Below are 22,215 nucleotides of genomic sequence, written 5' to 3'. Positions count from 1 at the left end.
GAGCTGTGGCTTCAGCTCCTGTTCCCCCGCTCAGCGGCCAGCCCTGGGCCTCCTCCCCAGCCCTGGCCCCGGCTCCGCTCCATGTGGCCCGTCTGAGAGGCTGGCTCCGAGCCCGGCGGCAACTCCACATTTCTGTTTTTCCTCTTTTCCCCCCTCTTTCCCGGAGTTAACTAGAAGCAGATGTGGCGCACGATGGTTGGAGAGGTGGGGGGAGGAAAGGGGAGGCTGGACCGCCAGCCAGACAGGGGGGAAGGGAGGGGACTGAGCAAGAGAGGGAGGCAGGAGGCCAGGGCCCGCCCCACACAGCCACTCTTGCGCCTCTGAACGGCCACAGGGGTAAAGTCCTGTCACCCCCAGGACCCAGTCATTGGGGAAAACGGATAAGGAGCCCAGAGGAGGCCGGCGGGGGGGGGCAGGGGGCGGAGGCCCAGGAAGCAGCATCCGAGAGGGGCAGGGACCGGCGCAGGAGGCCCGGGGGCACCGAGAACAAACTCCCCTCAGAGGTGGAGAAGAGGAGAGCGGAAGGAACCGAGGGAGGGACAGGCGGGAGCCCGAGGCGGGAGGAGGAGGGGGAGAGGGGTCAGGCCAGGAGGCCAAGGAGGAGGCGTGCGGCTGGGGGCTGCTGGCAGGAAGCTGGGGACAGGACCCGGCCTCGGAGCTGCGGGCATCCCCGCTCCGGGCAGAGGCGCCGGTGATCGGGCGGGATGTGCCTCTGAGGGCCACGGCCGAGCGCCCCGCCATGGCCCCCAGGACCCTCTGGAGCTGCTACCTCTGTTGCCTGCTGACCACAGCCGTGGGGGCAGCTAGCTACCCCCCGCGCGGGTACAGCCTCTACACGGGGAACGGTGGGGCCCTCAGCCCTGGGGGGCCCCAGGCCCAGAGCGCCCCTCGGCCTGCCAGCCGCCACAGGTAAGTGTCTGGTGAAGAGGGTCCCAGCCCGGGGCTGATGGTAGCGGGGTGGGGGTGGTGGTGGGGGTGGTGGTGGTGGTCAGAAGTGGGTACCCCACTTTGGCTGTCCTCTCCTGGGCGGTCTCCCCAATGCAGGGGAGAGAGGGAGAGGAAGCCCATCCATCAGATGGCTCCTCACGAGCCCACCTTCCTGCTGGGTGTTTCCAGCCCCCCTCTCTCGCCCCCGAATAGATAGGTCCTCTGGTCTAACCTTAGGGGCCCAGCTCCCTCGGCCTCCCCGTGGGACCTGCAGTGAGGTGTCCAGGGAGATGACCTGAGGGGCCTGGGGGGCCTTCCTGCCCTGCGTGCCGCCTGGGGTCCTCGGCAGCCCTCCCATCCCTTCCTAGGGCTTCCTCAGCCCCTCCAGGGACCCGTGATTCTGACACGCTTTTGCTGTGCTTCCTTCGGCCTCTCTAGCCGACACAGATCAGAGGCCAGCAGACCCCCTGAGGGACAAGGCTCATCAATGGCTTATTCTCTGCTTAACCCTGAGCTGGCCCCCTGCCTGCGGGCCTCTCCCCTGAGGGGCGGGTGGAAGCCAGCATCCTGGGAATCCCCAGAGGGCCCCAGCCGGCCGGCTCACACCGGCCACGCCAGAGACTGAGACATGAGACAGAAAAGGGACCTGAATGAATGGGTGAATCCAGAGGCTCCCCGGGACCCCCCTCCCCAGCCAGAGCTGTGGTTTTCCATTCTGCGCCTCCGCTCCTGTCTTGAAAAGTCTTTATCGACTCCAGGGCGGACAGGAAGGCGTGGGGGCGCTGGCCGTGCCAGAGCCCCGCTCCCGCTCCCGCGGGCCCCCCAGGCCCTTCATCCTTTGACCCTCCCTCGGGCCCTCGGGTGGCCCTGGGCCCCTCAGGGCGTGTGTCCCTGGCTGTTGGGCCTACCGGGGTTGTGCCTGCAGGAACTGGTGCGCCTTCGTGGTGACTCGGACCGTGAGCTGTGTGCTGGAGGATGGAGTAGAGACCTTCGTCAAGCCCGACTACCAGCCCTGCGGCTGGGGCCAGCCCCAGTGTCCCCGCAGCATCATGTGAGCCCGGCGGGGGGTGGGTGCGTGGTGGGAGCGGCCAGCTCTGGGAATGTGTCCCAAGCAGGTAGCCAGGGGCAGGACCGGGGGCTTCCGACAGAGCCATTCTGAGGAGATGCGGAGGCAGCAGGGTGGCGGGTGGGCACCCTTCACTGGAGCACTCTGCCAGCCCCTACATGCCTTCTCAGGGAGAGGAGTTCAAGGCCCCAGCACAGGACAGCCGAGGGAGAGCAGCGATCTGGCCCTTGGCCAACGAGCTAGCTGACAGCTGTCAGCTGAGCAAGACCACATGCTGCACGGCCAGGGGGACCCAGCCTGAGGGACAGGCCTTGCCCACCGGCAGCTGCCCACCTCCGAGGCAGGGGCCGCGGTCGCTGGCAGTGCAGGGGGGAGTCAAGAGCCCTCCCTCCACCTCTCCCAGGTACCGAAGCTTCCTCCGTCCCCGCTACCGCGTGGCCTACAAGACAGTGACGGACATGGAGTGGAGGTGCTGTCAGGGATACGGGGGTGATGACTGTGCTGAGAATCCTGCCCCCGTGCTGGGTCCCGCGCCGACCACGCCACGCCCCCGGCCACGGCCCGGCCGCCCCAACCTCTCCGGCTCCAGTGCCGGGAGCCACCTGAGTGGACTAGGAGGGGAAGGTGAGTGTGGGAGCCCTGGTGGAGAAATGGTGCTGGGCAGAGAACGTGGGGCCAGGCTGCTGAGGGAAACCCCCATGTTCCACTGAGCCAAACCGGTTTTGGCTAAGGAAAACCCCCATGTTCCAAGTCAGAAAAAAGGGACAGAAAAGAGTTAATGAGATCTCTGAGATTCCCTGTCCGTGTGTGTGTGTGTGTGTGTGTGTGTACACCAGACAGAGACGGAGAGACTGAGAGGGACCAGAGGAAAAGGAGGCAGAGAAAGTGAATGTGCTTACACGTGCCCACATGTGGCCAAGATACTTCCTAGTTGGGAACAGCTGTGGCAAGAAGGGGGAATTCCTTCAGAAGCTTGGTCCAAGGGGACAGACTGTTGAGACTACAAGTCCCAGCATGCACTGCAACCCAACTACAGGTCCCAGGCCCCTCCCTGGCCTCTGGAGACTGCAGGTCCCAGAATGCAGCGGTCCCTGTGGCTTTCCCTCCCCAGTGTGCTGGGCCCCGCGGATGTGCTGTGTTTGCTTGCCAGGGAGCAAGCCATGTTGTAATTATGGAAACAGGAACTTCTGGCTGACTCTCCCCTCAGCCAGCCAGAGCCCCCAGAGGCTGGCCACAGAACCTCATTTGTCTCCCGTGGTGGTGTGGAGAGGAGCTGCCCAGGAGGGGGCGCTGTCCTGCAGGCCTCCGCGCGTTCCCACTTCACTTGCGCTGGGAGTGGCAGTGTCATGCCGGTTTCACAGACAAGGAAACCGTTTCCATAAAGTTAAGAGGCCCCCTGGACGGTGAAAGGACATGGGCTGGGTGGTCAGACGGATGACCTGGGTTTGAAACTTGGCTCTGCCGCTTATTTAACTCGTAACCCATGGCCCAGTTTACTTAGGCTGCCTGGTCCCCTGTTTCCCACTCGACAAAATGAGAAGAGCTAATGGAGTGCTGTCGGGGGGAGAGATCTGGCCTTGAGGAGGCATTCAGTGAAATGAGAGTTTCTGTCTTTTCTTGCCCAAATCTCCCCGCTAAGCCACAGTCAAGTCAGTTAGGACCTCTGACCTCTTGCTGGAGTTGCACCTGGGAGGTAGGCCCTGAGTCCAGGCCCTCCGCCTTATGTCTTCTCCTCTCCGCCAGGTCCTGGGGAGTCAGAGAAGGTGCAGCAGCTGGAGGAGCAGGTCCAGAGCCTGACAAAGGAGCTGCAGGGCCTCCGAGGTGTCCTGCAGGGGCTGAGCGGGCGCCTGGTGGAGGACATCCAGAAGGCCGTGGAGACGGCCTTTAACGGCAGGCAGCAGCCGGCAGACGCAGCTGCCCGCCCCGGTGTGCACGAAACCCTCAGCGAGATCCAGCAGCAGCTGCAGCACCTGGACAAGCGCGTCTCCACCCACGACCAGGAGCTGAGCCGGCTCAACAGCCATCACGGTGGTGGTGGTGGCAGAGCCCTGACCCCGGCCCCACCTGCTCCCGGCCCCAGCGAGGAGCAGCTGCGGGAGGTGGAGCGGCGGCTGCAGGAGTCCTGCTCCGTGTGCCTTGCCGGGCTCGACGGCTTCCGCCGGCAGCAGCAGGAGGACCGGGAGCGGCTGCGGAGGCTGGAGAAGCTGCTGGAGGAGCGGCAGCGGCAGCTGGCCGGGCAGGGCCGCAGGCCCCCGCAGGAATGCTGCCCGCCCGAGCTGGGCCGGCGGCTGGCGGAGCTGGAGCGGAGGCTGGAGGTCGTGGTTGGTTCGGTGACCGTGCTGAGCGGGCGGAGGGGCGCCGAGCTGGGCGGCGCCGCCGGGCAGGGGGGCCACCCCCCGGGCTACACCAGCCTCGCATCCCGCCTCTCCCGCCTGGAAGACCGGTTCAACTCCACCCTGGGTCCCTCGCAGGAGCAGGAGGAGGGCCGGCCCGGACGTCCCGGGGGACTGAGCCACTGGCTGCCTGCTGCCCGGGGCCGGATAGAGCGGCTGGAGGGGCTGCTGGCCAACGTGAGCAAGGAGGTGGGCGGGCGGCTGGACCTGCTGGAGGAGCAGGTGGCAGGGGCGGTGCAGGCGTGTGGGCAGCTCTGCTCTGGGGCCCTGGGGGAGAAGGACTCCCAGGTCCGCGAGACCCTCAGTGCCTTGGAGCGCCGGGTGCTGGACGGCGAGGGGCAGCTGCGGCTGGTCATCTCCAGCCTGCACAAGGTGGGAGCGGCCGGGGAGGCACGGCAGGCCACGCTGGAAGGGCTGCAAGGGGTCGTGGGCCAGCTCCAGGGTCGCATGGACGCTCAGGATGAGACGGCGGCGGAGCTCACCCTCCGGCTGAACCTCACTGCCGCGCGGCTGGGCCAGCTGGAGGGCCTGCTGCAGGCCCGCGGGGACGAGGGCTGCGGGGCCTGCGGCGGGGTCCAGGAGGAGCTGGGCCGCCTCCGGGATGGGGTGGAGCGCTGCTCCTGCCCCCTGCTGCCCCCGCGGGGCCCCGGGGCGGGCCCGGGGGGCGGGGGGCCGAGCCGTGGGCCTCTGGATGGCTTCAGCGTGTTTGGGGGCAGCTCGGGCTCAGCCCTGCAGGCCCTGCAGGGAGAGCTTTCCGAAGTCATCCTCACCGTCAGCTCCTTCAACGACTCCCTGCACGAGCTCCAGGCCACGGTGGAGGGCCAGGGTGCCGACCTGGCCGACCTGGGGGCCACCAAGGACCGCATCATCTCCGAGATCAACCGGCTGCAGCAGGAGGCCACGGAGCACGCCATGGAGAGCGGGGAGCGCTTCCGAGCCCTGGAGGAGGGGCAGGCGCAGGCCGGCCGCTGCCCCAGCCTCGAGGGGCGGCTGGGCCGGCTGGAGGGCGTCTGCGAGCGGCTGGACACGGTGGCCGGGGGGCTGCAGGGCCTCCGCGAGGGCCTTTCCAGGCATGTGGCTGGGCTCTGGGCCGGGCTGCGGGAGACCAACAGCACCAGCCAGACCCAGGCCGCCCTGCTGGAGAAGCTGCTGGGGGGGCAGGCGGGCCTGGGCAGGCGGCTCGGGGCCCTCAACAGCTCGCTGCTGCTCCTGGAGGACCGGCTCCACCAGCTCGGCCTGAGGGACCTCACCGGTGAGGGGGCCAGAGGAGGCCTGGGGTGTGGGGGCGACCCCTTTCCAGCTCTTTCTCCCTCCCTCCCAACAGCCCAGCCTTAACCCCCTCTACGTGTTCTGTGCTCTGCTTAGCAGCATGAATTGCAGATCCACCCCTGTCCCAGGGGCTGATTTATCCACAAACGATGATCCCAGGCCCCCGCTCCCCGCCTCCCCCTGGCGGCTCAGACGGGGCAGTGGCTGTGGGCGGGGGCAGGGTGCTGCTCTGCCAGCCAGGCATCCCCCTGTCCGTGGGACCATTGCCCGCTTTGTCTTTTGGAAATGCCTTTTGTGGCTCTCCCACAACGAGCTTCTGTCGCTGCAGGGCCTGCGGGTGAAGCTGGGCCCCCAGGGCCTCCGGGAGCACAGGGCCCCCCGGGCCCCGCCGGGCCTCCAGGACCTCCGGGCAAGGATGGACTAGAGGGGCCCAGCGGGCCGCCAGGTATGTGGCTGAGACCCTTGGCAGCAGGGCCGCCACCCCCTGGGCAGCCCCAGGCTTGCCGAGCCCCTTTGAGCTGGACGGGGAGCGGGGAAAGGGCTGAGGAATGGGGTCCCCGATGGCTGACGGTGACGGGGAAAGTGACCAGGACCGGGGATAGGCCCTGTGCTGGCTGACGGGGTGTGGTGGCTCCCTGCTGAGCTGCAGCCGGGGCTGAGCCTCCCAGGGCTGAGGTGGGTGTGAAAGGCCAAGGGCATAGACAGCCCGGACTCATTCCTCCATCCCTGCGTGGAAGTCTGTATGGCACCCAGCACAGCCGGACAGACTCGGCAGATGTTTGCTGAAGACTTAGAGCCTCTCTCTCTCTCTCTCTCTCTCTCTCTCTCTCCTCTCTCCCCTTCCCCCCGCCCCCCTCTCTCCTCCTCTCACAGGTCCCCAAGGTGAACAAGGTAAGTTCTCCTTTGAGGCTGGAGGGAGGGGAACTGAACTAGGGGTTGGAGGATTGGGAGTAAATGGGAACTGGCCATCTCCTCTGACACCCCCCCCCCCGCAGGAGAGGAGGGGGCACCAGCAGCCCCCGTGCCCCGGGTGGCCTTTTCAGCCGCCCTGAGCTTGCCCAGGTCTGAGCCAGGCACAGTGCCCTTTGACAGAGTCCTGGTCAACGATGGGGACTTCTATGATCCGGTAACCGGTAAGCGGGGTCGGGGCCGGCTGGGCCGGGGGAGGAGCGGGTGTGTGTGTGTGTGTGTGTGTGTGTGTGTGCAGTGGAGAGGGAGAGGTTAGGCAGTGATACCCTCATCCCCCGCCTGTAGACCAGGGGGATCTCTCCCTGCTCCTGTCTGGGAGGGTCCTGGTCTTCCCTTCATCTGTCCATTCTCACCACAGCTTGGGCCGGCGCTGGGGTGGGAGGGGAGGAGTCATTAGCTCAACAGCTTTGTGGGGAGAGGGGGCAGCTCATGCCCAGGCTCTGTTTTGAGTGCTGGGGGTGCGGTAATGAGCAAAACACCAGATCTGCCCTGGAGCTTGTGGGAGGGGGGAGCGGTGAAAAGACCCAGCAGGCCCCTCCTGAGCCCAGGAGCTCTGAGTCCGAAGCCTGGGGCCCCCCGGCCCGCTGCCCCCTGCCCCCTCCTGACTGGCTGCCACCTTGCCCGCAGGCGTGTTCACGGCGCCGCTGGCCGGGCGCTACTTGCTGAGCGCCGTGCTGACCGGGCACCGGCACGAGAAGGTGGAGGCCGTCCTGTCCCGCTCCAACCAGGGCGTGGCGCGCATCGACTCGGGCGGCTACGAGCCCGAGGGCCTGGAGAACAAGCCGGTGGCCGAGAGCCAGCCCAGCCCCGGCGCCCTGGGCGTCTTCAGCCTCATCCTGCCGCTGCAGGCGGGCGACACGGCCTGCATCGACCTGGTCATGGGGCAGCTGGCGCACTCGGAGGAGCCGCTCACCATGTTCAGCGGAGTCCTGCTCTACGGGGACCTGGACCTGGACCCGGACCTGGACCTGGGGCAGGCGTAGGCAGGGGGCCCGACCGGCCGACCGGCCGACCGGCCTGAAGAGTCTGTGCCGCCAAAGAGCCATGGGGGGCGGGTTGGGGGGGCACTGCAGCCCCGGGTGCATCGCAGCCTCCAGACCCGACGCCGCGGCAGAGGTGCCCCGAGCATCCTCCTCCCTCCAAGCGGAGCGCGTCAGGTGGGGGCTCCGGGGCCCCCTCGTGCGGACGTTGAGCCCGATCGCTGCCCCCCGCAGGCCCCGGACTGCGGAGGAGCGGGTCCTGGGCCCTAGAAGCTCCCCCAGCGGCTTCTAGGCCGATTCCCCGGGTGCCAGGGCTCTGCTGAGGCGCTCCGCCAATCACCGCCATACTAAACTATTCAGGAATAAAGACATTTGGTTTTTATAAAAAATAGAACAAAACAAACAAAAAAAAACACACACCGTCTGCTTCAGTCTGTTCGGGGGTGGATGGGAGCGCACGATGGACGCGTGGGCGGTGGCCGCGCCTGCGGCTCAGCGCCCCATCAGGACCCTCTTCCCGGCCTCGCCCGTCCCGCCGGTGTCCGCCAGGGGGCGCTGAGCGCCGCTCGTCACGTGACCGGCGCCGCGCACCTGGCGGCCCCCGGGCGGAGGCGGGGCTCCGGGTGCAGCGCCGCTTCGGCTTAGTTTAGCGGGACCCCCGGCCGCAGCGGCAGCGGCTGGTGCGGGAGCGGGCGGGGCAGGGCCCCTGTTCCTGAGCTTCCCTGCCTAACCGTGCGTTAGTGAGGTTTGCACCAGCCCCGAGTCCGGCTGCAAATGGAGGAAGTGAGGCCGAGGCGTGGGAGGCGTTGCCACTTGCAGGGCCCCGCAGCCTGCTAAGGGGAGGCCGGGGACCCCGACCTCAGAGTCTGCGCTCCCGGGACCGCTGGGGCCGGTGGGCGTGGGGAGCAAGGGCCCCACGGCGCTCTTTGCACGACGCTGCTCGCCCGCCGCCGCGGGAGGCTCCTGGAGGCGGAGCCGGCCGCGGGGAGGAGGAGCCCGGGCCGCCTCGGGGAGCGGGGACACGATCCTGCGGCATAAAACCCCGAGCCAGGGACGAAGCCCGGCACCCCGGCGGGCGGCGAGCTGCGGGAGCGGCCTCATGGGCGAGAAGCGGATCCTGTGCGTGGGGCTGGTGGTGCTGGACATCATCAACGTGGTGGAGAAGTACCCGGAGGAGGACACGGACACCAGGTAGCGGCGCTCGGGCCCCTCACAGACCCCCGGGGGCGCCGGAGGCCAGGGCTGCGGGGCTGGGGCTGTGCGAGTCCAGCCTCCGGAGCGGTGCTCCGCGCCCTCTGTCCGGGGAAGAACCGAGCCCCTCAGTGACAAGACGCTGGCTTCAGAGAGCAGTGTGCTCCCCAACTCCCAGGTCAGCCCTGGGACTGACAGGCGTGGTTACCCCCATTTCACCCGCAAGGCACAGGAGCCTCTGAGAGAAAAGTAGAGACTCTGAGAGAAAAAGTGATTTGTCCAAGGGCACGCAGCTGGTCCGGTGCAGGGCCTGTATTTTATTTATTTATTTATTATTATTATTATTATTACTACTATTATTATTTTAACAACAATATATGGGTCCTTGCCTCTCACTAGCATTTACTTCTCTCTCTCTCTCTCTCTCTCTCTCTCTCTCTCTCTCTTTGCACACAGTAGCATTTACTTCTTTAAAATTTTTATTTGATTAAGGTCTTACATATGTCATTACCTCCCATTGCCCCCCCCACCAGCATTTACTTCTAATTTATTTACCACATATAAATCCCATCTATTGCTTTTTTAAAAAAATATATTTTTATTGATTTTTTTTTTACAGGGAGGAAGGGAGAGGGATAGAGAGTTAGAAACATCGATCAGCTGCCTCCTGCACCCCCCCCACTGGGGATGTGTCTGCAACCAAGGTACGTGCCCTTGACCGGAATTGAACTTGGGACCTTTCAGTCCGCAGACTGAAGCTCTATCCATTGAGCCAAACCGGTTTCAGCTCATCTATTTCTTTAAAAAACAAAAAACAAACACACACACACACACACACACACACACACAAAAAAAAAACTATTGTTGAAATGATTACATACGTCCCCTTCCCCCATTGACTCCCTCCAGCCCTCCCCACCCCACCTCCACCCCTCTATTATCTATTTCTTCTTCTTTTTTTTTTTTTTTAAATATATTTTATTGATTTTGTACAGAGAGGAAGGGAGAGAGATAGTTAGAAACATCGATGAGAGAGTCATCGATCAGCTGCCTCTTGCACACCCCCGACTGGGGATGTGCCCGCAACCAAGGTACATGCCCTTGACCGGAATTGAACCCGGGACCTTGCAGTCCCCAAGCCGATGCTCTATCCATTGAGCCAAACCAGCTTCGGCTATCATCTGTTTCTTTAAAGAAGTTGAGGGAGCTTACGATATGTGTGGAGAGTGAGACTGGCCGGGAACACCCAGTATCTGAGCTTCCCTGGAGCTCAGGGCTGGCTGGCCCTGGGGACCGTTGAGGTGCTGTGGGATGGGCTTGGCTCCTGTGCCGGGACAGACTCTTCCCGGCGGCACATTCCCAAGGCCGTGGGAAACACCCTCCTCGCGCTCTGGTGAAGTCCAAGAGTCATTGTGGTTCTTCTGTTTACTCTGATAAGCACGACACCGTTACCCTGAAATCCCAGGGGAGCATCCGCGGCGGGACACGGGCTTTCTCCTGGGCGGCCCCGCGCGTGGGGCTCGGGGGAACCGCTCCTGGGCTGTCAGCGGTCTCAGCCACCGGTCACCCGCTGGATAAAAGGCCCAGGCTGAGCCCAGCCAGACACGCCGGTCTGAGAGCCATGGGGCTAACGGAGCCGAGGGGCAGCAGCCAGGGGAAGTGTGGAAGGCCAGCCAGAGCCTTTCTCTGTAGCTGTGGAGGCATTAGATCAGGGGTCTTCAAACTTTTTAAAGTGGGGGCCAGATCACGGTCCCTCGGAGAGCTGGAGGGCCGGACTATATGAACTACTAATTCCTACTGTAACACCTCGGCTGCGCTCACTGCCCAAAAAACCTGGCGGGCCGGATCAGACTCCTCTGCGGGCCGCATGTGGCCCGCGGGCCGTAGTTTGAAGACCCCTGCGATGGTTTCTGTGAGGCTGAGTGCTTACTGAGTGGCAGTCCCAGGCCTCCTGACTCCGAGTCTAGTGCCCCAGCCCTCGTTCAGCACAGTCCTCCCCTCCCCTCTACCCCCCTCGTCCCCCTCAGCCCCCGCCCCAGCACAGCCCTTTCTGTGCTCCGTCCCACTGGAGCTGGCCCTTTGCTCTGGCTGCTGTTTGCCAGGGGAGCAGGGGCTGTGGGGGAGAGGCACAGCGTGTGCCTGCCCCCCAGGGCGCTAGGAGGAGACCTGCCCCCGGACTGGGGCTGGTTCCGGAGGCAGGAACGGAGCAGTGAGGGCCTCTCTGAAGACCTTCGCCGTGCTCTCCAAGCCCCCTGCTCTGGAGGGTGTACCGCCCTCCCCCTCACACCCTTGGCTCTGCCGCCCCGCAGAGCAGTGTGGCTGTGCTCAGGGCCTCTCTCTGGTGCTCCCTTCCCACCCGCCCAGCTCTTCCACTCTGTGGTGCCTCCCAGGTGAGCCAGCCTGAGCGGGACCAGTCCTCCCGCCTCGCAGCCCCGCCTGTCCAGACTCTCCGTGCTCCACGGGCAGTCTGGTCCTTTCTGAACGTGAGGGTGGGCACCTTGAAGGGTGTCCACAGAGCAAAACTGCATCATCCGTCTTCCTGCGAAAACTCCAAGGCGGGCCTGACTGCTCTTCATTAAAAAGCACGGAGCGCACCGCCGAGGTTTGGGAGTCAGGAGTAACTGGGTGCGATCTGAAGCAAGTCGGATTCCCCTCGGCTCCTCTCTTCTCCGCTTGCAAATTTCTCTGAAGGCCACAGCTGCCCTAGCCAGTCTGGCTCAGTGGATAGAGCGTCGGCCTGCAGACTGAAGGGTCCCAGGTTCGATTCCGGTCAAAGGCATGAACCTCGGTTGCGGGCCCATCCCGGGGCAGGAGTGTGCAGGAGGCAGCTGATGGATGTTTCTCTCTCATCGATGTCTCTAACTCTCTCTCTCTCTCCTTTCCTCTCTGTGAAAGAGTCAATATAGTAAAAATAAATAAATAAAGGTCACAGCTTGAGAAAGGTGTGACCCCTTCCTAATGCGACCATGGCCTCCTTTCCCGAGGGGGAAGGGAAGTTCGGGGCGAAGTTTTGGGTCCAGATACACCTTTGTCTGGAAATTCTGCTGCCTTCATTTCCCTTCGCTAGTGATCCTTTGGTTCTTGGCTCACAGTTATTTTATTTCTTATTTATTTTTTATTAAGGTGTTATATGTGTACATATCTTACTGGCTCACAGTCATTATTATTCTTTGGGAACTGGGAGAATAGGAACCGCAGCCTGCACCGCTTACCTCACAGTGTTATTGGAGCACAAATGAAAAGTCGTTAAAGCTTCTTTACTGTTATGCATGCTCTCCTTTTTGTTCTTGGTGACGACAGTGAAGTTACACGGGTGTATTTTGAGTGAGTTTCCTCTTGTTAGACTTTCAGTAAAGATGGAGAAAAAAAATAAAGGACAAAAAGGTAACTGCGTGAGGTGATGAATGTGTCAACAAACCTTATTTGCGGTCATCATGTCACAGTGTGTGTGTATATCAAATCACATTGTGCTTCTTAAACTTACAACAATGTTAAATGTCAGTTACGTTTCAATTACGTTTCCAGTTACGCTGGAAAAAGGAAAACAAAACAAAATAATGGAGGAACAACTCGTCTTCACCCAATAATCTTTTTAACTTTTGACATCGTAACAGTTAGCTCTCCTCCTCTTATAGGATCACAATGTCCAGGTTTGCTTCCTGTCTTAGTTTAACCCGAGTTATTATTATTATTACTTTTTTTTTTAAATTGTATTGATTTTTTACAGAAAGGAAGAGAGAGGGATAGAGAGTTAGAAACATCGATGAGAGAGAATCATCGATCAACTGCCTCTTGCACACCCCCTACTGGAGATGTGCCCGCAGCCAAGGTACATGCCCTTGTCCGGAATCGAACCTGGGACCTCTCAGTCCGCAGGCCGACGCTCTATCCACTGAGCCAAACCGGTTTCGGCTATTATTACTTTTTAAATATATTACTTTTATTGATTTTTTTTACAGAGAGGAAGGAAGAGAGATAGGGAGTTAGAAACATCAATCAGCTGCCTCCTACACATCCCTCACGGGGGATGTTCCCGCAACCAAGGTACATGCCCTTGAGCAGAATCGAACCTGGGACCTTTCATTCCACAGGCTGACACTCTATCCACTGAGCCAAACCGGTTTCGGCTCTACTAACACAGGAGCAGGTAGTAAATGTAACACCTTTGGGAAGTGGCACTTAGAGTTATCCAGCTCGTAAGAGGAGGCGTAAGGTATAGCAGCTGTACCTGGGTGGGCGTGGGGGTGAGGGTGGGGGCCATTATAATTGGGAGGAGCTAACCCAGAGGGAGTGGAACCCTCAAATTGTAATGGACCTGAGTGAGTGGTTTCCTGGTGTCCTAAGAATAGGTGGAAGATAGAAGTTAATTGCCCTGACCAGGGATCGAACCCGCAGCTGAGGTACATCGAGATGATACTCTGAGCTCCCCACCTGGGGCCTGGCCTGGGTGCTCTCTGAGGGAGTTCTAGCTATTTCATTCCGCGGGCCCTCCCCAGGGCTCTGTGGTCACCCCGGATGAGGCTGCTGAGGCTGCAGGGACCCTCCTTGTGTCTTGCAGGTGCTTGTCGCAGAGATGGCAGCGTGGAGGCAATGCGTCCAACTCCTGCACCGTGCTGTCCCTGCTCGGAGCCCCCTGCGCCTTCATGGGCTCCCTGGCCCCGGGCCACGTTGCTGAGTGAGTGGAGGAGGGCGCAGGCGAGGCCTGCCCGCAGGGGGAAAGGGATACGCAGTCCTGACCCTGGACGGGGGGGCTGTAAGGAATGGTTTGTGGCCACCAGCAATGGGCGGGCGGGCCTGGAGCCTCCCCGGTGTGGCTGATCTGCTGCTCAGATGGTAACGCTGCTCCTGTGAAGGGTTTCCTTCCCGCAGCCTGGTCCCCGGCCGGGCGCCGGGGTCTGCTTCCGCCTGCCCACCTTCTGCTTCCTTGCTTCCCACAGGCTGCGGCGGTGTGACGTTGCCCTTCTCAGATCCCTTTCCCTGGCTGTGCGTGAGGCAGAGGGCAGCTAGGGACCTGGGTACCCCTCCTCCCTCAGGGCCGTCCATCACCCGTGGTCCAAGGGTCCAGGCTTACGGCTTCCTTCACCAGTGCTCACGTCCCCGTTGCTCTCTGAAGCAGCAAGAGCAGCCTGTGCCAGGGTGTCCTGAAACCACGTGTGAGAGCCGGGCCGGACCCACGCCTCCGGCTCATGGGCTGTGAGGCTGTCATCCACGCGCGCTCCCTGTTGGCTGCTGCAGGGACCCAGAGCCCTTTGACCCCTGGCACTGCCGACGCAGCAGGCGTTTATCAGGAGGCGAGGCCCACACTTTGCCCACTGCGGGCACGGGGCACGGGGCAGGCTCCGGGCTGCTGGCCTGTGAAGCCGTGCCCTTTGAACCCTGGTTTAGGGGGACCTGCTGCAAGCGCCCAGCCCCCTGAGCCACAGCCAGATTCCTTGGTGAACTGGCGCGAAGCGAATTGGGGCGAGAGCCTGCCCTGTGAGGTGGGACAGAGGGACCCGGAGCCAACAGCGGGTCACTGATTAACCCTCCTCAACAGCTGCCTCCCCCTGCCCCACCCCCACCCCGGTTAGAGGCAAGACCGGCTCTCTTTTTTCTTTTCTTTTTAAAAAAATATATTTTATTGATATTTTTACAGAGAGGAAGAGAGAAGGATAGAGAGTTAGAAGCATCCATGAGAGAGAATGCATCGATCAGCTGCCTCTTGCACACCCCCCACTGGAGATGTGCCCGCAATCAAGGTACATGCCCTTGACCAGAATCGAACCTTGGACCTTTTAGTCCACAGGCCAATACTCTATCCACTGAGCCAACCGGTTTCTTGCTTAGAGTCGTGGGCCCACCTCTATGTATAATAGCAATCGCGCTGATGGCGGGCCATTCCCATTCTCTCCGTGTGTCCCACAAACACTGAGCGAGCACCGACCACGTGCCAGGCCCTGGGTGCAGAAAGGGATTTGGCAAACCAGACCATGTTTTTTTCTGCCGTGGAAAGGCTGCGTCTTAAAAAGGCCCCTGGGGTCTGGGACAAGGACCCGTGTCCTGACCTGCTGTGTGAATTACACGCCCTCGAGCCAGCTCCCGCTCCTGGCGGCCCCGTGAATGAGTGGTGTCCACTGTGTCCCGTCCTCACCAGCCCTGCCCGGCCCCTGCGGCTTCTCTTAGGGAGCCCGTCCACCTCAGATTTGCTCTTCCTCTCATCCCGCTGCCTTCGATCTCTCCCAGCATGACTGTCTTTTCACCTTTCCACACACCTGTCCTTGCCGGCTCGGCGTGGCCAGAAATGGGGCCCAGCCTCAGGGAGAAAGGCCAGGACGAGGGCCGGGCGACTGGCCTACGTGCCAGCTCCTGGGCACAGCCCTGCATTTCAGAGAGGGCCAGGGCGGTGCAGCCCCCTGAGGGCTGTCCCCGACTCCCTCTGGTTGGAGGGGATTCTGGGTAAGAGTCCTGACCCAGGCCCAGGGGAGGGCCATCCAGCACTGGGAGCTCTCACTGCCCCTGAGGATTGGCTTCGCTGCAAGAGGAGAGGCCGTGAGCGGCTCCCCCAGGCCCGGCTGCCTGGCCGGGCATGGAGGCCGGTGTGGAGTGCCAGGCCTCCTGTGGCCTGGAAGGGACTCCAGAGAGAAGAGAGCCCCGGGGACCTGTGCAGAGGGCGGCTGGGGGCAAAGTATCACCTTGGCAATGATTAATGCCGCCTGGGCTCTGCGCGGAGCAGCCCGGTGCCCGCGCCTGCTGCTGCACACCGGGCAGTGCCGCAGGCCCCAAGGACTCCCCGAGGAATGCATGCAGATCCTTTCCAGCTTGAGTCAGGACCCAAAAGAATGTCCCTTGGTGTGTTTCTGAGCTCCAGCCCGTGCACTCCTGCCTCTCCCGCCTCCTTGCACAGCCTGACAGACAGCCGTCGATTCTAGCTTCCTCCCGGCCCCCTCCGCTTGCACCCTGGGCCCTCGCAGCCCTGCCAGCGGCCTCCCGGCCCCCAAACCTTGTCAACTGCGCCTCCCCTGGGTTCCTCCGCCGGCAGTTTTGTCCTGGATGACCTCCGCCGCTATTCCGTGGACCTTCACCACACGGTCTTTCAGACCACGGGCTCCGTCCCCATCTCCACGGTCATCGTTAACCAGAGCAGCGGCAGCCGCACCATCCTCCACGCCCACAGGTTTGTGCACCGTCTGCGCCTCGCCAGCTGCCGCCACCACGGCTCACCTCGCAGAGCAGGGCCTTCTCTTGCAGGAGGGGCACCCAGCCCGCACGGGCTCCGGCACCTCACCACCCCCGGGGGAGGTCCAGGCCACCTGTAGGTTCTAACTGGTGTCTCCTTGCCCTCCCCTTGGCCCGGGCTCCATCCCAAGTTTCCTGGTGGCTGACTTCAGGCAGCGGGGTGTGGACGTGTCCCAGGTGGCCTGGCAGAGCCAGGGAGAGACCCCGTGCTCATGCTGCATCGTCAACAACTCCAATGGCTCCCGCACCATTGTGCTCTATGACACGTAAGGCCTCTGGGCCGCGCCCTGCCTGCCACACCCACCAATCAGCTCCCTCTCTTGCTGCCTGCCGTGGGCATCCCGACGGCCAACCCTCTGCGGCCTCTCTCTTTGCACCAGAAATTGTCCCTATGCTGAGCGGCTCAGTGATTCCTGAATTGTTCTCAATGAGGGGAGAAGTGAGGTGGGAAGGGGTGGGCTTTGTGCTCTGCTTGGCAGCCCAGCCTTGGTCAGCACTGAGGATGGGCAGGCAGAATGCACAGGATGTAATTGGTGATGTGATTCCCCCATAATTAGCCAATCAGCAGCCCGGGTTTGGGAGTCGGGAAATTGGATGGGATGGGAGATGTGATTCAAACCATCTTAAGCCCTGGCGGGGAGGGGGGACCTGGGGGGATTGCCAGGGTCAGCCGCAGCGTTGCTGGCCTGCAGCCTGGCACCGAGGAGCTGGGGTTTGGGTGTTCATAAAAGATGAGGCCTTGCAGAGGTCCCAGCCTAGTGAAGCCAGACCGCACGGCTCATTCCACTCGCAGCCACCGATGAGGGGAGCATTGGCCCAGCAGATCACTGGGTTTGCTAAAAACGGCGAAGAATCCCAGCGGTTTGGTTTCCTGGGCGCACAGTATGTGCCAGGGGCCATGTCAGGGCTGAGATGGCCTAAGCTCAGCTGCCCTGGGGTCAGGCCCTCCCTACTGCCCGGCAGGACCACTGCATCTAGAGAGCGACAGGCATCCTAGGACGAGCTTTACAGCCAGGGGCCCCCGGGCTCTGAGCGTCCCAGGGAGTGAGTGAGTGGGTGGGTGGGCAACAATCACATGGGGCAATCCCAGTCATCTGCCCATTAAGCACCAGCCTGTAGCAACTCTCACCAAGGCCACAACCTGGGTATTCCCAGGAAGGGAGGCAGAGAGCTCTGAGGAGAAATGGTTGTTGCCTACTGGCCTCAGGCCAGGCATAGCCACACTTCATGTTACCTGCAACCAACTGCCGCAGGCCTGTGAGGCTGGGGGTTCCGGCCCCATTCACCGATGGGGAAGCAGCTTCACCCACAGCTGTCCATTTCATGGACGAAGGCTTCGGCTCCGGACACAGAGAGGACAAGGCAGGCAGACCCTTGTGGGGCGTCCACACCTAAGTTAGTCAAATATAAACTCACCCTCAAGCACTAAGCCTAACCATGCGGTTGTGAGCCGGAGCTGCCAAACTCCAGGCAGTGCTGCTGTCACTGCTGCAGTGTCAGAAGTGAGCTCCAAGCAGAGGAGCCATGGCCTTTGTAGTTTCCCAGGACACTGCATGCTGGGAGCTGTGTGTGTGTGTGTGTGTGTGTGTGTGTGTGTGTGTGTGTGTGGCTGGCAAGGGGGGATTCTGGGAATTGTAGTCCTTGGTGCTTAGGGCATTCTGGGAGGTGTGGTCCCCAAGGCACACAGAACTGGCTCCTTGACACAAGCTTCGGTTGAGTTTGCCCTTACACAATATCACAGCCCCCAACACAGGAAGGGGCACCCTAGCAGACTGCCTCCCATCATCTGTCTGGATGGAGCCAAGTGGGGCAAGGAGTGGTTGTGAGTTTAGCTTGGGACAGGGTCAGTCAGTGCCAGGCATAAGGACTCCAGCAGGCTGTTGGAGATCCTGGCCCTGGCCAGCCTCTCACCATGCCACGTCTTCTCTGTCCCTTCCGTCCTGTGACGTAGGAATCTGCCAGATGTCTCTGCTGCGGACTTTGAGAAGGTTGATCTGACTCGGTTCAAGTGGATCCACATTGAGGCAAGCTCTGCCCTGCCTGTGTTGTGAAGGGCTCCGCCTGCCACCCCTCCTCATGCTTTGCCTCCTTCTTGGTTTCTTCGAACCATGGAGTGCCTTAGAGATGAATAAATCCGACACTCCTCCCCTCCCAATCCCCTTTCCATCCTACTTTATGTTTTTAGGTAGAAAACTAAGGCCCGCAAAGATTGGGTGACTTACTAAGACCACACAGTAGGGTGTAGGCATCAGAAGCAGGATGCTGGCCCCAGGCAAAGCCCCGTGCCCTCTGTGCTGCAGGCCGCCCTCCTCCTCCACACCGGAGGCGCCTGGCTGAGGAGGCCTGACCCCTACCTCCCTCCCTCCCAAAGGAAGGAGCTAGAATCTTCACTGCAAGAGAGGTTTTGGAGTCTGGGTGGGAGGGAACCCTGAGAAGCCCCGAGTTCTCATCCTAGCCCTGTCAGTGCCTTATTGTAGGTCCTTAGGAAAGTCTCTGTTATCCTTTAGTCCCTTCATCTATGAAATGGAGGGACTGGTTGATCAGGTCTCTAAGATCCGTGACAGCTCTGGGATTTTTATTTTTATTTTATTATTATTTTTTAATATATTTTATTGATTTTTTTTTTTTTTTTAGAGAGGAAGAGAGAAGGATAGAGAGTTAGAAACATCGATGAGAGAGAATCATTGATCAGCTGCCTCTTGCACACCCCCTACTGGGGATGTGCCCGCAACCAAGGTACATGCCCTTGACCGGAATCGAACCCGGGACCTTTCAGTTCGCAGGCCGACGTTCTATCCATTGAGCCAAACCGGCATTGGCAGCTCTGGGATTTTTAGATTGCGAATGGGGGTTCCCAGGCCGCTCTGCTCCCTAGCCCAGAGTCTCAGCGGGAAGGGGTGCCTACGTCAGCGCGGCAGGGCACCCCCCGGCAGGTCCTGAGCTGCCCGCTCTGCTCCAGGGCCGGAACGCGTCGGAGCAGGTGAAGATGCTGCAGCGGATCGAGCAGCACAACGCCCAGCAGCCCCCGGGGCAGAGGGTGCGGGTGTCCGTGGAGGTGGAGAAGACCCGAGAGGAGCTGTTCCAGCTGTTTGGCTACGGAGACGTGGTGAGCGTGCTGGGCGGCATCCTGCGCATCCAGCTAACCTGGTGCTTAAACGGAGCCCGAGAATGCTCCTGCCTGCCTGCCGTGCCTGGAGCAGCCAGCTCCTCATGGCCCGCTGGCCTTGGCAGGAGGGGACGGAGCCAGAGGCCGGTCCCCCGAGGCTGGTGCAGGCCTCGGCAGAGGCCAAGGAAAGTGTCTCTACCCCAGGGGGTGCGTAGGTAGGAGGGTAGCCAGATGGGCGTGGACAGAGCGTAGGCAGCCAGCCTCCGGGCAAGCCTGTGTGGAAGCATCTCCTCCCCGAGCCTCCTCAGTCTTTCTCTGTGTTCAGTGAGGGGATGGGACTGTTCCCCAGGTGCCCTCAGCTCTGGGGTGGGGACAGGCTGTAGGGGCCACTAGTGGGTGAGGGAGGATGGGAAGGGGACTTACACACGGGGTTTGAGCAGGGTGGGCAGTGAATGGGATCGCGTTAACGATCTTAGCATCGTGTGGGAGCTGGTTCGTCCTCAGCCTTGGCTGCGGGTTAAAAGATGTGGATGCCTGAGCCCCCACCCCTGTTGGTTATTTGATGGGTAAGGGTGGCGCTTGGGCTGAAGTATTTTTTACCAAAACTGTCTCTGGTAATTTAAAATATATATTATTGATTTTTTAAAGAGAGGAAGGGAGAGGGATAGAGAGCTAGAAACATCGATGAGAGAGAAACATCGACCAGCTGCCTCCTGCACACCCCCTACTGGGGATATGCCCGTAGCCAATGTACATGCCCTTGATTGGAATCGAACCTGGGACCTTTCAGTCCACAGACTGATGCTCTACCACTGAGCCAAACCGGTTTCGGCTGTCTCTGGCAATTTTTAAAAAAAATATATTTTCATTGATTTGAGAGAGGAAGGAAAAGGGAGAGAGAGATATAGAAACATCAATGATGAGAAGGAATCCTTGATCGGCTGCCTTCTGCATGCCCCCTACTAGGGGATCGAGCCCGCACCTTAGGCATGTGCCCCTGATTGGAATTGAACCCAGGAACCCTTCAGTCCACAGGCCGATGCTCTATCCACCGAGCCACACCGGCCAGGGCGGCGATTCTTATGTGTGGTTCGTATGAGGCAACTTTTGAGGCCCTACCCCTTTGTTTTTAAGATGAAGAAACCAGACCTAGGGTGCATCGTTGTCTGAGAAAAACAAACCCCAAACAAAACTGCCCTGAGTTTATGGTTTCACTTGGCAGTGGTAGATTTCACCTCAAGAGGGCGCTCCAGGCTCGCTTTGGGTTTCCAACTGGGAGGAAATTCATGGATCTTAGAACAAATAGACCGGGGCGTGTGTCCTGATTCACAGGCCGTATCCTGGCATATCTTGAGCAGGCATGAAACCGTGTTCCTATGGGGCAGCAAAATGCTATTTTGGGGGTTGGGGTGGCCGCGTGGGAGGAGCGGGGTCCTCATGTGGGGGCCGTGCTAGGCTGCTGCTGCTGGTGGGAGTGTCTGAGCTGGGACTAGAGTTAGGGTCCCACCGCCCACAGGTGTTTGTCAGCAAAGATGTGGCCAGACACCTGGGGTTCCAGTCATCGGTGGAGGCCCTGAGGGGCCTGTACAGCCGTGTGAGGAAAGGGTGAGCCGGGGCCCCGGGGAGGGTGGATGTGGGGAGTGGGTGAGCTGGGACGCGGGGTCGGCCCCGGGGAGAGGGGCCGAGGCTGGGGCCGGGGGTGGCTCCCGCCAGCTAAGCGGAGGCTCCGGCAGGGCCACGCTGGTGTGCGCCTGGGCCGAGAAGGGCGCCGACGCCCTGGGCCCCGACGGGCAGCTGCTCCACTCGGACGCCTTCCCGCCGCCCCGCGTGGTGGACACCCTGGGGGCCGGCGACACCTTCAACGCCTCCGTCATCTTCAGCCTGTCGCAGGGTGAGTCCCGTGGCCGCAGGCGCGAGGCTGGGGCCGGGCCCTGCCTGCCCGGACGGCCCGGCTGACCCGGCGGCTTGTCCCTCCCCCAGGACAGAGCATGCAGGAGGCGCTGAGGTTCGGCTGCCAGGTGGCCGGCAGGAAGTGCGGCCTGCAGGGCTTCGATGGCATCGTGTGAGGCCCGGGGGCAGCAGGCGTCCACTCACGCCCCCGTGGGGGCCAGTATCACCGGCTGCTGCCCCTCCCCTCTGTCCAGCCCGGCCTCGGGGCTGCCCCGCTCCTGGGCAGATGCTGGCCGTGGGAGGGCTCTGCCTGCACCGGGTCCTGCGCCTCACGCCGCAGAGCCACGGAGCAAATAAACCTGCTTCCCAGCGCCCGCGTCCATCCGTCTGGCCGTCTGTCTGTCCTTGCCGTCTAAGCTGCTCTGGCTGGGGCTTCCCCCATTCACCCCATGCACCTCCCCACCCACCTCCCCACCCACGCCCGAAGGAGGGGCTGCTAGGCCAGGCAGCAGAAGTTTCCAGGCTTGCTGCCAGCGGTGCCCGGGTTCAGGGATCGGCAGTCACAGGGAGCCTTCCTGGCTGCGGGGGACACTCAGCCGCCCGCCGAGGCCCAGGGAGCCTCCCAAACAGCCGCAAACCACTGGAGAAGCTCCTCTGGCCCCGGGCCGCCCCAGGACTCCGGCTCCGAGGCCGGCAGTGGCTCCGCCGAGCCCATGGCTGTGCGGTTTGGTGGGGACTTTGCCTCCAGGAATAGCTCCCCGGTGACCGCCCTGCAGCCCGAGAGCCCCACCCAGGGAGCCGCCCTGCAGTTAGGGCGGTGCCTCGGCCACAAACGGGACCTGGGTGCGGGTGTCGCCCTGCCCAGGGGAGACCAGGGCTGAGGGCACAGGAGGGGTGGGGCAGGGTGTGTGAGGCCACAGGCTGGCCTGGGTGGCTGGGTCACCTTGGGTCCATCACTGAACTCCGTCTTCCTCCAGTTCCCTATCTGTCAAGTGGAGCTTATTCTGTGTGGCCACAGAATTACTGTGAGGATAAAAATCACAATGTGAAACGCCCAGGATAATGCGGGTGTGTGCCAGGCTCTTGATAAACAGTAGTTATTGTCAATATTAGGGGGGGGGAGGGGCGGGTACAGGGTGATGGGCAGGTCTTCCCTGAGCTGCGGGAGGGAGCTGGGTGTCTGAACACCAGGTGAGAGGGGCTCAGGAG

At 61.7% G+C, this 22,215-nt stretch overlaps 2 protein-coding genes across 5 annotated transcripts; both read left to right on the top strand.

The window, feature by feature from the left end:
- Positions 1–388: 388 nt before the first annotated feature.
- Positions 389–7,987, top strand: EMILIN1 (elastin microfibril interfacer 1). Its single transcript, XM_084900124.1, has 8 exons — positions 389–909; positions 1,853–1,978; positions 2,397–2,617; positions 3,737–5,638; positions 5,984–6,100; positions 6,529–6,546; positions 6,651–6,788; positions 7,252–7,987. Exons 1-8 carry the CDS (start codon positions 740–742, stop codon positions 7,605–7,607), a joined length of 3,048 nt encoding a protein of 1,015 aa, XP_084756250.1. The 5' UTR covers positions 389–739; the 3' UTR covers positions 7,608–7,987.
- Positions 7,988–8,179: 192 nt separating this feature from the next.
- On the top strand, positions 8,180–21,386 carry KHK (ketohexokinase). Of its 4 annotated transcripts, XM_084900134.1 has the most exons (9): positions 8,567–8,795; positions 13,354–13,470; positions 15,814–15,948; positions 16,142–16,276; positions 17,962–18,034; positions 18,970–19,116; positions 20,633–20,721; positions 20,850–21,007; positions 21,097–21,386. In XM_084900134.1, the coding sequence occupies exons 1-9, from the start codon at positions 8,704–8,706 to the stop codon at positions 21,180–21,182; spliced, it is 1,032 nt and encodes a 343-aa protein (XP_084756260.1). In that variant the 5' UTR covers positions 8,567–8,703; the 3' UTR covers positions 21,183–21,386. The 4 variants fall into 4 exon arrangements, with proteins under 4 accessions (XP_084756259.1, XP_084756257.1, XP_084756258.1 ...); XM_084900131.1 differs by lacking the exon at positions 15,814–15,948 and having other exon boundaries at positions 8,218–8,795; XM_084900132.1 differs by lacking the exon at positions 16,142–16,276 and having other exon boundaries at positions 8,232–8,795.
- The last annotated feature ends 829 nt before the right edge of the window (positions 21,387–22,215 follow it).

The sequence above is a fragment of the Pipistrellus hanaki genome (assembly GCF_964339955.1).
Source record: "Pipistrellus hanaki genome assembly, chromosome: 12".
NCBI classification, from domain to species: Eukaryota; Metazoa; Chordata; class Mammalia; order Chiroptera; family Vespertilionidae; genus Pipistrellus; species Pipistrellus hanaki.
This window is presented reverse-complemented; position numbering and strand designations above follow the sequence as displayed.